Source organism: Rattus norvegicus, chromosome 2, assembly GCF_021556685.1.
Source record: "Rattus norvegicus strain SHRSP/BbbUtx chromosome 2, alternate assembly SHRSP_T2T, whole genome shotgun sequence".
Lineage (NCBI taxonomy): Eukaryota > Metazoa > Chordata > Mammalia > Rodentia > Muridae > Rattus > Rattus norvegicus.
The window spans coordinates 93543440-93560302 of NC_141535.1; the positions used below are offsets into that span (position 1 = coordinate 93543440).

The 16863-nt window shown below is 46.5% G+C and overlaps 1 protein-coding gene across 1 annotated transcript in view; it reads left to right on the top strand.

Annotated features, from left to right (window-relative positions):
* Zfp704 (zinc finger protein 704) overlaps positions 1–11995 on the top strand; it is a 191502-nt gene extending 179507 nt beyond the window's left edge. The window contains 1 exon segment of the mRNA NM_001447250.1: positions 360–11995. Coding sequence (NP_001434179.1) covers positions 360–471 — 112 coding nt within the window. The 3' untranslated portion in view covers positions 472–11995.
* Positions 11996–16863: the final 4868 nt, after the last annotated feature.

Below are 16863 nucleotides of genomic sequence, written 5' to 3' on the forward strand. Positions count from 1 at the left end.
GCCAGCCCCTCCCACCCGGCTGTAGATTACAGGCAATGCTGACACACGCTGTCCCATCCAGATCCGATAGGTCCCAAGCACGCACCTCCTGCTTGCCAGGCAGGGGCGCCCAGTCCACCCCCATAGCCCTGTGTTTACCTCCTTACCCTCACCCCACGGCCAAGGAGACATTTCTATGGATGGGATTCAGAAACAGCTTCAGTGAGTGGCCAGAGAAATACCCAGCTCTCCGGGGAGCTCCTACTCCATTCCCAGGGGGATTTTTCTTCTTCTGTTTTCCCCCTTTTCCTTCTGAACTCTCCCCAGAAGGCCCACCCAGGTCCTGTCCCTAAACCTGTCTGCTGCTGTCTGTCTTGCAGAAAGCCCAGAGGAGAAGGCAAAAAGTGCCGCAAGGTTTACGGGATGGAAAACAGGGACATGTGGTGCACCGCCTGCCGCTGGAAGAAGGCCTGCCAGCGGTTCATCGACTGAGCCGGGGGGCAGGCTCACCCCAGCCATTCCTGCCTCTCCCTCTAAAGGGAGCTACTCAAGGCCCAGGGAAGGCCCTCCTGGAATTCCAGGAATATAATTCCTTGGTGGAATTAAAGCAGAAACTCAGCACCGCGCTGCTCTGAGAACCGGGCAAGAGCACCAAGCAGGACTTTTTCCTTCGAAGGAAAAGCCAGCTTCCTTCGCTATTATCAGGTCTTAAAGCTGGTCTTCTGTAGCATCCAAGCCAACCAGGCCCATCTCCCCTAGAGAGAAGGAGATTTTCATAAGCTTTCTGAACTGTGGCACCTTGGAGGGTCTTTGACACTGAGAATGGTACGCCCACAAGCTACGCAGTATGAGGTAGCAGTTGTATAAAGGACAGTACCCACCTTGTGAATAGGCCTCTCCCTGTTTTCTGTCCAGCTCCTTGGAGCAGTCCGCACCATGACGTATTTCAAGAAAGAACTTTTCTATGTCTGTTTTGTTTTCAAGGACCCAAGTGGAACCACTGTAAAGATGTTAGCTTGCAAGCCCTGGGTAGCATACGGCCAGAAGTGTTTGGCCATGGGAATCATGTCAGCCATCACCTGAGGTCAGGACACCAAGAGGCACTACAGAAAGCATCTGGGGATTGTCCTTGGATGCCAAAGGTTGCACCAACTCTGCCTGCCACGGCTCAGATCAGAGCTGTGCCAGTAGCAGTCTGGTAAGCCTTGATGCTTCCTTCAGGGATATCGCATACTGCAGCTTGGATAGTGTGCCCTGCTTGGTCCCGCCAAGATGGTAGCCAGGGCCCTGGGTTAGCATCTTGCTCTCCAACTCCGCCAGGTAGAAAACTCCAGACTGGCCAGCAGGTTTGCTTCCAGCAGAGCACAGCTGACCTGCCCCTGCCTGTGGGAAAGATCACTGGGGCCACAAGCCAACTGCCATTGTGAGTGCACTTTTCTAGATGTCATGCTTTACACGGCTAGGGGATGAGTTAGTGGACTTGGTGACATATATGGATGATGGAAAACTAAATTTTGTTGTATTATAAAAATATTGGAACTATGAATTAAGAATTTGCTCAGAAAGTAACCTACAGGATGCCCAAAAGCAAATGCATCTTAGTATAGAACTCTCCATTCAGTAGGGCCAAGGCTCGGTGCCAGCTGTTGGGATGTCTGTGCCAGTGGACTTGGCTGTTTGAAGGGTAGAGCTGGGAGCGTCCATCAAGCCTAGTCAGGACGCTTACTCCCTGCCTGCCCTGCTTACGAGACATGAGTGTCCTGTACCTGTGCATGGTAAGAGCACCTTCCAGGAGCCGCTGGGTAGGGATGGGGAACATGGTGTCAGCCATATGAATGTTATTGAAGTTGCACAGAGGAAAGCTTAATATATGTCTAAAGATTGTACATAGTGCTTTTTTACAAAGTAGAAGTCCTGTCGGAATCAGAGATGCCTCTTTTTATGTAAGGGGTATGTATAGAGGTTCTACAAGGGAACATCCCCAAACTGGTGCATTCATGTATTTTGGCAATTTTGTTTTTTAAATCCACGTGGCTTTTTATCACACAAGTCAAGGAGAACAGGAAAGAGATCCTGATCTTTTCCTTCGGATACTTAAAAGCAAAACCTTTATCTCGAGAAGAGAGAAAGCTTTATCTGATTTCCCTGTAGGCTGATGATCAATGTCAGCCATGCCAGCTGTTCCAGATGTTTTGACCTGCAACCAGGAAACGGCATTTTGTTTTTCAAGTCCAGAGCTAGAGTGCTTTACCCTGGACATGTCCTCTCTCCCGTGTCCTGCAGCCTCACTGCCCTGAAATGGTGTTCTGGCTGCTCCAAGAGGTCCTGAGCAACTGTAGATCATGTCCGTCAGCTGCTTGGTCAAGTTCACCATGCGCTTAAGTAATAGGTGGGTCCTAGGCCACAGGGTTCTCAGCAAAGCTCCCTCAGATTCTTTTAATTGCAGGTGAAGACTTTAATCAAAACAGTAAAGTGATGTGAAATTAAATCCAGCTTCTCTTGAAGAACTTCGAGGTGAAGTGATGCTTTCTGCATGAGAGCAGGCCTTAGGGCTCTCCCCCAGAAACACAGCCTGAACCTGCTTGTCTGGCAGACCTGAACCTGCTTGACTGCGCTTATTGTCAGCACAGTCACCACAGCAAATGCACCTGGCCTGGATCCCTCGTTTTCTCTAAAGCCTTCACCATGCCAGCTCTTGGGCATCCCCAGCCCTGCCTAGGGCCTTAGTCTCAGGTCAGCCCTAGGCACTGTATCTTTTCTTACCTGGCTTTGAAGGTGCAGGCCAATCCTGAGTGCAGTACTGGACAGTGTGCCCATTCCCTGTGTGCAAGGGTGCAGTTCCAGGGGACCAGAAAGCTCTGACTGAGATGCTGCCGTCACTGGTTGTATGAGTTACATTTTTAAGTAGTTATTTTGATATTTGGGGAACCAAATGAAGTGCCAAATGAAGCCTGACTTTTCATTTCATGCCATCTCCATGAAACTAAGTTCTTTTAGTGTCTTCATTTTGTGGAGCAACAGAGAAAGGAAGGCTGAGAGTTGGCTGCTAGCCTGAGGCTCTGCACCCCCAGGGCTGACAGCCCTGTCTATAAAAGGAGCGGTGATGTAATGAATTTTTGTCCAATGGAAATTTCTAATTCTTCTTCCATGATGCCCTTTCTTATGAGAAAGTTTTCTCGTTTCTCCTGGAAAAAGCATGCCACAGTGATTGGCAGGACACCCCCCAGCCAGCTAGGAAGCAGTGTGTGCAATAGGCGATCGTTTCCAGCCTTAGCCTCCCCAGAATATGGACAGTGAAAGCCGGTGAGACAGCATGGAGAAACCCCCAGGTAGCATATGTGTCAAGGGGGCCGTGCAGGAGACCTACGCACCCTGTCTTCTGCTCATCTTCTTGGACTGCTCAGCCAAGAATCCTCCCATGTCTGCCACAGATGTCCAAACCAAGAGGCTTTGGCAGGAGCCGTCCATGCTCACCTTCTCCCACCCTATGTCTGGGAAATAAGGTTCTCTGGACCGGCAAAAGCCAGCACCAGGAAGAAATCCGTGGGTTTCCAACCAGAGTGGGCCTGTAGTGCCCACTGACAGCCAGTAGCATGTCCAAGAGGTCCCCTTGAGGAAACTCCTTGCCTCCTGTGACCAAGCCGCAATAAAGATCATCTGTAGAGAACAGCACTGGCGTTGGACCCTCCAAATTTTGAAGCCAAATTGTTCCCCGTTGCAATTCAAGATGACGAGCGTTGGAGTCTGCCTTCTCTGGTATCGGAGTACACCACACTGTGGCCAGAAGCCCTGGGCTTAAGGTGAGCCAGCCCTGTAAGAGCGTCTGCTTCCGTCTCTCACTTCAGCCGCACTGCAAGACAGCGGCGGCATCGACTAGAGAAGGTTCTGAGAAAAGAGGTGACACGATACATACGAGAGAATATGTTGAGCATGCTACTGTAGCAGAATACTGTAAACACTACTCATTCCTCAGGGAAACAAGGATGATGTGGGAAGAGATCTGGAGAACCCCGTGACTAGGAAGATTTTTTTTAACCACCTCAAGTCTTTTCTTCTCAGAAAAAGTTTTTCTTTATGTAAACTCTCAGTATCATTTCAAGACAAATCCATGTCAGCTGGACAGGCAGGCGACTTCTGTGAGGTGTGGCCGAGGTACCCCATGCATAACCGTCTCTTTGTAACTGGCCTAAAGCCGACTGATGTGTGAGCCACAGGTGCAGAGCCTGCTGGGCACTCATAGACGTGACAAGGCTTCCTCTGAATGTAAACATAAAAAAAAGGCCTTGCTGTTCCCGTTGTAATCTTCCGTCTTGGGTCGCTGTTTATTAGCATCCTCTAAGTGAGAGAAAGCTGCCCAAGGCCTGTGGTTTGCTTTAGTTGCATGTTCAGGAGCGCACTGCCATGGACTCCTATGGACAAGGTGCTGCCTTTTCTCACATCCGTAGGATTTCCACCACCCACATGAGCTGTAGCATTGACCTGTGTGAATATGTGCAGCTGAGTGGAGCCAGCATGGCCCGTCACCGTGACAGGCGGCAGTGTGGGTCATTTCAAAGGCCATGTCAGGCACATGGGTCAACTGGCAATTTTATTTCTGTAAGAAAGAAACCTACCAGCAGCACACAGGTGCCCCCGGTCCTCCATAGGGATTCCTCCATGTTAAAACCGTTTCTTCCCGCCTTTTCTGCGTTGTAAATAGCCACATGGGAAGTTAGTAAACAAATGAGGTTAGCACTTTTAGGTACCAGTTGTCCTGAGTAACTGTACTCCAACAAAGCAAAGTATGAAATGAACTCGACTGGCTTCTGAAGGCGGACCTGGAAAAGGCCCGTTTCCAATGATACACATGCTTTAAAGAGAGTACCTATCACAGGGCCAGGGGTCAAAACGGGAATTTTCATCTCCTGTCCTGCTTTGTAAATAGCTCCTTCTTTTCCTAAGACAATCTCATGTTTTATAACTTTTGTTGTGTGTGTCTTGAGAATCAGCAATGGTAATGTGTTATGGTAGATGTAACCTTAAATACAATAATAATTACAACTTAAATTTCCAAATGGAAGAAATAGACTGCTTAGGCTTCTGCAAGAGACATGACACTTTTATAATAAGCATTAGTACTTAACTTCTCAAGTTTAACAGAACTGGAAATATTTTACAAGATACCGTGTTTTATAATCACAGAGAACATGAACACTTTGTGGGAAATGACCTTGGTTTTATACATTGTAGCTTATTTTTTAAATGCAGTATTTTAACCCGCAGGAAGTGTAGATACGGCACACAGTTCCTGCTCACAATCCAAGGGCTATGTCACTTTTAAGCAAGTGTTTGATGCGTATCTTTTCAATTAACCCTCTGAGCAAGGGTAGAAATGCAGGACAGATAGAAAGGTCATTCACAAGAGAAACAATGAAGCAGCAACTATTCCCTCATCGTGACCAGTGTGTGTCAAAGCATCTTTGTGGGGGCGGGGGGACGGCACATGAAGACTCAACCTTCCATATTTTAATCCTAAGATGCTAGCACATAGGCTTCTAGGCCATGGGAGAAACACTCCTCGAGTGTAATATGAATTCTCTTAGGAGTTTTCACCTATCAGAACTATATGCCCACATTTAATAAGCAAACATCACTTGGTGGTAGTGTCTAAAACCGTGGTATCTATATGTTTTGTTCTCACCACTGCCAACTGAGAGATTTTCTCATCAGGACCGTTTGACTCTTATTTGATTTCACGAGGAAAAACTCACAGGCACACAAGGTTGTGAGCAGAAAGTGGCAGTATCCCCATGGGACGTAAGAAATGGGAGCCACACAAACAGTTGTGAGCATTGCCAAGGCTATTTTAAGCTGTTCCACATCCTCAAGCCCACTCACTGTTATAGAAAACATCTTCCCAAGAGTTTATTGACTCAAAAAGCTAGCCTAGTTCAGCCAAGTATGCAGACAGCTTCAAAACAGAAGCTGAGGTGTGGCGGCTGTGTGCCTGCTGGATAACTTACCAGTTACTCCAGACATCGTTCTGGCTCTGGTTCCATGGAAGGGTTACAATCTGGTCAGGGGGAATTATAAAGGCATCGTGTGAAGGAACTCCTGGTACAGCCTTGCACCCAGTATCTGAGCGGGCTGGCCTGCAGCCAGCTCTCCATGCCATCCCCTTGGATAGCACCCCTGATGGATGGCATTTGGGTGCCCAGCAAGTTTTTCCTGGCACGTGGTTTTGCACTGTGTGCATCTTACCCGACCTGTGCATGGAACTCTCTTTCCAGAGGCTGTGCATTTAGACGCCTTAGAACAGCTGGAAAAGGACTGTAGATGTTCAGGGCGTGCCAGGACCCACAGTGGAAGTGGTGTTGGACTAGGCAGCTGACATCTACCGAAGAGGAAGGACCCTCACTCAGCCTTTGACAATCAAGACCCAGAGGCATCAGGCCAGGTTGCCCAGATCCAAACTGGAGACTTGGCACCACCTGACAACAAGTGTTGACCACTAGCATGGGTTCTCGGCCAATACTGCAGACCAAAGAAAAGCTGTGTGGGGGCAGAGGCATCCTGTAGCACTGCATTCAGCTGTGGAAATCAGTTCCACACTCCTTAGCTAACAGGCCCAGATTCATCCATGAGCACCATAGACTCATGTGCTGGTGCAATCTGAACAGCAGACATTTCAAAAGAGGAAAGAAGCTATTCCTCCCTAGAGAGTATTCTCATGGAAGACAAAACTACAACTGCCCTCGCTTTAGATTAGCCTTGCCCCTGATCAGAATGCACTGAGTTGTCACCCAGTTCTTGCCAGAGCTGCCTCCTGGCATACCCAGGCCACACCCCAAAGGACTGAAGAGCTGTAATCCTGACTCTTACTGTGTCTGCTACCGTGACCACTGTGATGAAGGGCTGGCAAAGGAAAAACAGAGAAAAAGGGAAGGAAGGAAAAGAAAATAGTCACGTGCCTTTTGTGGAGGCAGCCAGGTGCCCTGAAGTTTTACAATGGCACATGGTACCTCCCATGCCAATGCTCTCTGCCCTCTCTTCATACTTCCTAGGCCATCCCTCTCCTTGTTCATATATACATAATATAATTTATATATATATATATATATAAAACTTCGCCTCTGATCTGGCAAGGCCCTTGCTTTGGAACTAATAGGCACTTAGTGTTTTCAGGAGCCCATTCACCTTAAAGGAATTTTTTTCCACATAGAAAATCATAGTGTCTTTCTCGGAGTGCGAAATAAAACTGAGAATGACTATGATGCATGTGGAGGGTGTGCAAATTAGACTTTTCACTGTTCTGAGAAAGTACATTATTTTAAACTGTCTTCTCTTGAAGTCCTGCTGTTACAGGGGCAGTTCTATATGGTAAAGCAAGTCTCATTCAGACATTACTTCCTTTGATCTCCATATGGAGCTAGTATAGAAAACAAATCCTAAGGCCACTCCCCCATGCAGGCCGAGACACTGGAGCAAACCTGTGAGTCAGCGCCATCATTGCCTGCAGAGAGGCTTGGCCCGGCTGTCCTCCACTGTGACTCAAGATTCCCAGGGCCCCACCACGTTCTCAGGCCAGAAGTTAGGAGCACTCATTTGTGTCACCAAGTGCAAATTCAGTCATCCAGTGAAATGGTCAAGTAGAAGAGTTCATTAGCTAAAGCAATACTCTAAATAAAAATGTTGAATCCTTAAGAAAAGAAAATAGTTTGCTGCTGGCCTCTAGCCTTTCAGACTGTGTAAGTTTAAATTGATACTAGATGATGCTTTCAAACCAGCTCAAAGTTAACGTTTGTAGAACCAAATCAAAAAGACCTTTAATTAAGCATGTTAGAAGTGCCTAGGTCAGTTGAATTGTGTAAATTTGAATGCAGTTTAAATGATGCTGGCAAATTTAAAGAGATGGCTTCCATTATGGATGGTTTCCTTTATAGGCTGCCCGATACATGAATGAACTCCATCCCAGGGTGCCAGGGTGCCAGGGTGCCAGGGTGAGCATCCCAAGTTCAGAGTAAAGCACTCACCAGGAATCTTGTCATAGGACTGACTAGAAGGAAGCCCCAGAAAACTAGATTGGCCAGTTACCTAGTTCATGAGCAGGTTTCTGTTTTCTTATCATTGACAATGCTACTGTGTTTTAAGTAACTCAGTGCTGGGAGGCAGAGTTGGTTTGCTCCTTTCTACTCTGACCAAAAGGCAGCCGGGTGTGTGGTTTGCCGCCTGTGCTTGACTGACAGTATACAGGGAGGGCCTAGTGTTAATGGACACAAGCAAAGCAAATAACTAGATGTCAGGTTAGAATCAAATAGTAGTTTGTTCTTCTTTAAAAAATGTTCTTTTTCAGCGGACATTATTGAATTGTGAGCCTCCAGAGAGAATTCCCCCTTTTATGCTCTAAGGCAGTAGATTGATTAACTATTTCACTTTTTTTATTACAATCAAGTCTCCCCAAGTTTTTCATTCAGAAAATTAGCCAAAGTAGAACATGGTGGCCCCTAGAAAAGGCAAGAGAACTGTGACTGCAGAAGGAAGCCTTCGGGGAAACACAGATGCCTCCTCTTTTCTTCTGCTCTGTCTCCAACCATGACTGAAAACGAAAACTCTAAAGGAGACAGACCTTTAAGTGAGTCTGAAAGAAGAGTCCCTATCTAACTGCAATTTCCGCCATCTTGGCAGATTGCTGCATAGACACTTTCTTTCCCTTCTTGGTCCTCATCTCCTAATCCAGAAGTCAAATGTGTTCATTTCCAGATCCAGAGACGAGCCTAAGTTATTGTTACTTAGTTACTTACTTAATACTTGCTCTAAAGTCACCACCCGAAGGAGTGGATGCTTAACCTGGGGATGTTCATTTTGCTCAGTGAGTGGCTACCCTCCCTGTGAGAAGTGGCCGCTCCCTGTCTGAACAGACAGTCTCTGGGCTGTGAGGCGAGGATCTGCATTGGCTCCACCACCCTACCACCGAGAAACAGCATCTATTCCCTTCCATGTGCCTTAGGGCACTCAGTGTGGTCACCTACCCAAAGCTAGAGTCAGTGAGACAATATGCTGTGTTAGGGTGGCAGCAACCCAGGAGGGCTTCAGACTAAATTCTTCCAGGCACTACCCCCACCCCACCCCACCCGCTCAAGGGTTAGAGTGGGTGAGATTGGCCTCCACCGTGATGATGGAGTGTAATTGTTCTGTTGTAGATCTCTGGAAAGCAAAAACTACTGCCATCTGCTCACCTTGTTAATCATTCCTTCCCCCAGGACAGCCCCAGCTCTCATTTCAGGTACAGACAACAAGACAGGAAAGAGAAGGCTCACTGCAGGAATCGGGGCAGTTCTTAGGTCTGAGCTACCCCTCAGAGATCCATCCCTGAATGGGGGAAGGACGCCCAATGTGGCAGACTGCAATCAGAGGGATAACTTTTTTAGGCCCTCTCTCTATATCCTTATTAGAAGTAGGTGGCTGTGACGTGGCGTGATCAACCCCTGTATGACAGCATGGCTTCAACTTCTGGTGTCTCAACAGGGGAAACTGATCACGGGGAGAAAGCTTCAGATGAAATCTAGATGCTTCAGAAAGCACATGGTGCTCCCAAAACATACTATCTCCATGACTTCCAAACAAATACCCCGGGTGTAAAAACAGTCAGGGTGGTGTAAACATTGCCCTTGCTCCATGTTTTCCTACAGTACACCTAAAATTCCTATTTTTGTAACGATAAGACTGTGGTCGGTCGAGTAAACACTCTTATGAATTAACTAGTATACCCTAGTATAGTTTCCAAATATATCATATCATATAGTCCTATATACGTGGAAGCACTCAGGGGAAGAAAGTACATGCTAGGTCCCAAAGGGTTCAAGACTATCATCAAAAACAAATGCCAGGTGACCTGTGGCCATTGCTCGAAAACGAGGGGGCTGGGAGGGGACTATTGGCTGATGATTCTCAGCTGCCCTTAGCAGTGGGAATCAGCATATTCTGCCCTTAAAGGTAAGCCATCCTTTGAAATTTTCAACACCAAATCTTAAAGTATGAAAAAGAAAGTTACCAGATATTTAAAGTGAGGTTATAGTGTGTGTGATAAAAACAACAAAAGCCGAACTGAGGCCAGGAAGCATCCTCTGGGCGACACTGGCGTTAGGGTGGGTGCAGGCAGGGGTGGGCGATGACTGAAGGTTTGGCAGCAGCACTCTCCAGTACACAGAGGTCTTTTGAGGTACAATCTTTCCATCGTTTCAGGGGTAAGTACTTCCTTACAAAGTCTTTAATAATAAATGAATGTATAAAATGATAAACTATGCATTTTCAAAGAGAAACATGTATTTTGTATCAAATCCAAGTACTTTTTTTCATAGAGATTTATCACAACTACAGATTATTCAAAATAAATGAGAATGCCAATCCTCATAAGGGTGTGGGGTGCCTTTGTTTTCACGCTGATGATTTCAAGACAGCGCATCCAGACTCGGATCTGAAAAAGCTAGCCAGTGCAGTGGGTGAGGAGGACGCGCCTTCTCCCAGAGGGGACCACTAGCACACTGCCCACTTCTGAGAGATGGATTAGCAAGTAAAAGGGGCCAGGAGTGTGGCTTAGGGGTAGAGCTCTTGCCTGACTTTCGAGGAGGCCTGGGTTCAGTCTCCAGCACTGCAAACAGTAACAATAAGCAGGCAGACAAAACTGTAGAAAGTTACCATTGCATTGGCTAAAGATGACCCAGCTTAGACTGTTGTGGCTAATTCTCAGTCCAGCCGTGGATGAGGAAGAGTTTAGGTTATAGTTTTCAAAGAACAAAATATAAATTATTTGTCTGACAAGGCAAATAATTGATTTTTTTTGTTCAAAATTACATGGAGGTGATCACTTATATTTGAAAAATCTGTACAGAATATACCCAATTCTCTCCAGCCTTGTGCTGATGGGCCTTTCCACTGGTAATGGTTCTTTCCTCCTTTGGTCAGTACTCACCCCATTACTCCAGCATCTCCCCACCACGTGACAATGAGGAAATGAACCCCACTTCTCTGCTGTTCTGGTTCTCTTTGTGTCTGCTGAGGAGGTCTCTAGGCTGTTTATAACATGGGAAAACACATTTCTAACCCTGGTACTTAAGGTCATACGAGATACGTCTGCAACCTAAATAGGAGATAGAGGGGAGGGCGATGTGTCTTTTTACATGGTTTTTAGCCAAATCCAGATGTTCTGATACTCCGTTTCTGAATCCTTTTCTGACTGTAAATACTGCCTGCAGAGGTTCAGGCTGACAACCTTTTCTGAGACTGTTTTCAGCCGAGCTCCTTGCCAGCTTTTGGCACATTGTACATAGATACGTCAAGTGTTTCAATGATGTCGGTTTTTTTCTAAATGCTGTTCTCTAACACATTTTTTTTTTTTTGGAAAAAAAAAAGTGTCTTTGTTGTTCTGGACTTTGTGTGTTAGTTTTACAAAACATTTCCTAAGATTTAACACCAGGAAAAAATATTTTAACATAAACTGGTGCTAATTGGAAAAGAAGAAAATTTTCAGCTTCAAGATTTACAAAAGAAAATGTTCACACCAGTTAACTGCACTTTCCCAAGGGGATGGCTGCTGTCCGCTTACAATGGGCATCAAGAGGACCAGCAAAAGTTTACAGTATTGATGGCCCATTGATGTGTCCTACAGCAAGGAGTCCTTGTCCCCCCAGAGAGGAGGATTTGCTGGGTAGTCCTCAAAGCATGTAGTAGAAGGAAGGGTGTAGAGTCAACCCTTTAGAAATAGTCTTCTGGTCTTTGGACTTTCATGTTTTGTAATGCTTAGCCGTAACAATGAATATGGTGTTGCCAATCTAGTCTGACTTCATTGTCATCCTGTACTGACTCTGTGTATGGTTCTACCCTTGGCTTGCACTGGCACGAACCAAGCCAGAACACAAGTCTTTCAGAAAGACCATTCTGATTTCTATGATGTTCACACACATGAATTTAGATGCACTTGTAACTGGTTAATTACCATGAAATAAGTCTAACTTCCACTTAATAAAAGGATTTTTGTGTATCTGCTTCTATTTGGTAGCCATTCATTTATGTAAAACGTTTATATCAAGGGTTGTTGATGTGTTGGTTACTTGTTTAGTACTGTGGAAGAATGTCTAAAACAACTTAAGGGAGAATGGGCTTATTTTGGCTCATAGTTTATGGAACTGTAATCCATCACAGTGAGGCATTGAAGCAAAAGTCTCATGTCCATGACAATCAGCTATGCACATCTTGGTAGAATAAAACTTAGTCTCCACCCAGTCGCCCATAGCTTCCCAAACCAGGGTCACCAGCTAAGGACTCCATGTTTAGACACGTAAGCCTGAGAGGCACATCCAAACTCAACAGAGGGTTTGGAGCTTAACGTAGGCCTGTGAAAGCTATTTAGAAGTAAAGCTGTATTCCTCAACTGCTTACCATCAAGGCCATCCCCATGCTCATACAGATGCACATCCCTATGCTCAGCCTGCTGCCCCACTGAACCACTGCCTAGACTGATAACTGCTCGCCTGTGTTTATGACCCTGTGCAAAGAAAACAGTATCTAGTGTCCATTCTGGTTCTAAACCAACTGGTTTTCCTGTAGAGGCCGGTTTTCCACTAGAACTCACTATGTCCACCTCCAAAAGCCACTACATACATGCAGCAATGGGCCTCAGATGTCAATTTGCCCAGAGGTGGGAGTTTTGCCTCTGGCTAGATAAACTGCCGGGCTCTTCAAGACTTAAACTTTTAAGGATTGGGATGATCCTGAAGTTGTTATCCTGGCATAGACAGCTTCCCATTCTAGTCCAGTCAGCCACAGTGAGTGAGGCATGTGACTCCTCAACTCCTTGGGGACGAAGAACAGTTCTTTCCCAACTGTTGGTGGACAGTAGACTTAGTGCCCATGCTTTAGCCCACAGATATGGGTAAAATGAGGATTTCCTGAAATGTCACATGTCCAGGCATGGATGAAGGTCAAAATGCTCTGCCCTCTGATACTCAAGATGATTCCAAATACCAAATCTCATTTCACCTTCATCTGAGTCCTTCTAAAACAAGAACACACTGTCTGGTTACACAGCATGCGCACATTAGGGTGTGGCTGTTATGTCACTAGAATGACTACCCCACTGAGGTTCATGTCTACCCTATGGAGGGGAGGACTTGTGGTGGGCCCTGCAGTTGGAGACCTATCTTACCCCCAGCCTAGTCAACTTCCACTCATAGAACCTCCATGGTTGCCTTGTCTTCAGAACAAGGAACCTTGGGTATGATAACCTCTCCTGAGATGCCAGGTGTGGGAGAAGGGACTGAGGTTACCTCCTTCTTCCCGTGTACCAGGCAACAGGGCTGGGTGCTTTCAAACCTCAGTTCTGTGAAGCCAATGGTGGGGCCTCTCGTCTGGAGTTTTGCTGCTGCGATTTCAGTTAGTTGAGGCCAGTGAGCATTGCTGTGGTTGTCTAATGGTCCTTAAAATAATCATGAGGTCAGTGGTAGCCTAACACTATATCAATGCCCGTGGCATTCACCTACATCGCATGTGAGCAGTGTAGCATCCCACATCACAGAGAGGAAATTGGTACCATGCGATGTTTTGAGAGGTGCTGGACAGATAGCTTGGTTGTTAAGCGCGCTCGCCGCTCTTCTAGATGGTCTGAATGTGGTTCCCAGCACCCACGTAGCACTGCTGGCAACTGCCTCATAACTCCAGAGGCTCTGACATCTTCTGAACTTCTGCACTCACATGCATACATTCACATATAGATTTATACACATACACCTGATTAAAAATAAAATACTTTTAAAAGACTATCAAAGAAACCACATTGACATATTACCGTACATTATGATAATTGTTCTATCATAAATCTGAAAGCACTTTATATATTAGACTATCATAGGTATGAAGGAGGCACCATATATACAGTAGACAGGGTTTGCTCCTATCCAACAACAGGGCAACTGTGTCACCTGTCCCCAGAGTCATACTCATAAAAGTTAACCAAATGGTTCAAATCCACAGAGCCCAGGGGGGTATTTGGGGTTCTATCTATGAGTTCACCCAGTAGTCATTCTGTGCTTGCAGGGCCTATTTCTATAAGAAATTCTGTGCTTTTAGAGCCTATTTCTGTATATGAGTAATAGTTGTATACAGACCTACTCACCGGTTGCAGGCTGCTGTTGAAGCACCAGGCTACTCCGCCCTGCAATCTTGCTTCGCACCTTCGCCATGCTCTCCCACTTCTGTTGAGCCGTTCTGTCTCCCATTACACAGAGACACACACACCCAAGCCCACTGCAAGGAAAGCTCGGGGTGCTACATTCAGACCCAGCAACCAGAGGCTTCTGTGTTCTAGCTACAGAATATCTGCCCAGCCCACGGCCACTTTGATGCCATCTCTCCTTTAACGATGTCTCCCTCGGGCCTCGTGCTCCTGAAGAGTGGCTCCTGGACCTTTGTCTTAGCGCCTGTGTTGTAGCCACAGAGGATAGACAAGAACATCAGTGTTGGTGAACAGTGTTCAAACTACCTATGCGGGGCCTCCGGGGACCTCCCGGGGATCCAGGATGCTCTCCTGGGCAGGTGACAGCTGCAGGAGGGTGGGACGCCTTAATGTAGTGCAAGCCGGAAAAACTAGGGAGAGTCTGGTCCTCAAGTAATAATCTGCAAAGTGGTGTGAAATCATATAATCTTCTAGCCCTTTATATCTAGGGGTTCTGCACAAGAATTCAACCAACCACAGGTTGGAAGTGTCTGAGGTGGCAGAGTAGTTTTGGTACTGAGCATGCTCAGAAGTTTTCCTTGTTACTTCTCTTTAAACAGAATAATGACTATGTTAGATACTATACATAATCTTGAGATGGTCTGCAGTATTTTAGAAGATGTGTGCACCTCACATGCAAATACTACATCACGCTATGGAAGGGACGTAAGTATAAGGACCTGGGTGCCCAAGGGGGTCCCTAGAACCAGTGCCCCCCAATGATTCCGAGGAGCAGTTGTATTTGGTGAACAGGTTCCCAGCTGACATTTGCTGTCTCGATGGGCACTGCAGTGAGCACATGGGACAACAGATTCTGCTAATGCAAAGTTTAAAGCTGCTGAGCTCACAAAAGTTCCCACCCAGGAATTCTCTCGGGGGTGCAGGCTCGCTGTGGCCATCGGACTGCTGCATTACAAAGTGAGCTACACGTTTTTAGATGAATTAACAAGTTGTTTATACAGATACACCCTCTGCTCTCAGTCTACCATTCCCTGGCCCACGCCAAAAGCACAGAAGTGGGCACTTTGAAAACTGACCCAGACATCTGTTGGCTCATAGGACTTTAAATGCTCTCTAGAATATGGGCGTTTTCAGAATCGCCAACTCCTGGTGGCTATCAATTACGTAACAATTGCCCAACACACGAGACAAAATATAGAGTCGCATGCACCGTTTTTCTGTAGAAATGCTTTCTATGTAGCAAGGAATAAGTGGGGAAAATGAATGCTTCTAAATGAAATAAATTGTGCATAGGTCTGTGCTGTGAAAAGCACACAGAGTAAATGGAATTGAGGTCATGAAGAAATTTGTGTCATTAGCACAGGAGAGAGGTTAGGCTGGCATTAGGATATAACACACTTTCAAGAGTGAAGTCTGGGCTATAATTTTTAAGAGATAGGAGGGAGGGAGGGAGGAGAGAGAGAGAGAGAGAGAGAGAGAGAGAGAGAGAGAGAGAGAGAGAGAGAGAGAGAGAGCGCGAGAGAGAGCGAGACATATAGAGTAGACACAGGCTCCCCTCTTTGACTCCATCACCCTGCTGCTGGCGCTTTAAACCCTGTAACTGCTTCTTCCGGAGGACATGGCATCACTTTAATTTAATTCCAGGTAAGTATTGCTGGGCCAGCAGAACAGCAGCCCCTGACAAACCAACGGTAACAACGGGGCACACAAAGAAGGTAGAACTGGTACCAGTGAATGCTCTCTGTGGGGTGGGGGTGGGACATCTGTTGCTCTGAACAACACAGAGCTTTCATACCCCAGGCATCAAGATGCTAGCCTAGTGACTACGTCCTGAGTCTCCCGAGTCTGTTCTCCCCAAGGATGCTCCACCCTGGGACCTGAAAACAACCAGCTCTTCTCACCACTGAGTAAAAGTTGCACACTAGCCACAAATCCTAGATCAAATCCTTCACGAAGCCCACAGTCAGCAGGTCTGGCCTCGCCTCTTTTAATGCCACAGCTTGGGGTGTGCAGTCCATTTATTTCATTGGCTGACTCCACTGTCATGCCAAGGTCATCACAAGAAAACATGCCAAAGGGAATAGGGAGACAAAGTTTAGAACAGAGGCAGAAGGAACACCCATTCAGAGCCTGCCCCACATGTGGCCCATACATATACAGCCACCAAACTAGATAAGATGGATGAAGCAAAGAAGTGCAGGCTGACAGGAACCGGGTATAGATCTCTCCTGAGAGACACAGCCAGAATACAGCAGATACATAGGCGAATGCCAGCATCAAACCACTGAACTGAGAACGGGATCTCCGTTGAAGGATTCAGAGAAAGGACTGAAAGAGCTTAAAGGGGCTCGAGACCCCATATATACAACAATGCCAAGCAACCAGAGCTTCCAGGGACTAAGCCACTACCTAAAGACTATACATGGACTGACCCTGGACTCTGACCTCATAGGTAGCAATGAATAGCCTAGTAAGAGCACCAGTGGAAGGGGAAGCCCTTGGTCCTGCCAAGACTGAACCCCCAGTGAACTAGATTGTTGGGGGGAGGGCAGCAATGGGGGGAGGATGGGGAGGGGAACACCCATAAGGAAGGGGAGGGGAGGGATTAGGGGGATGTTGGCCCAGAAACCGGGAAAGGGAATAACACTCGAAATGTATATAAGAAATACTCAAGTTAA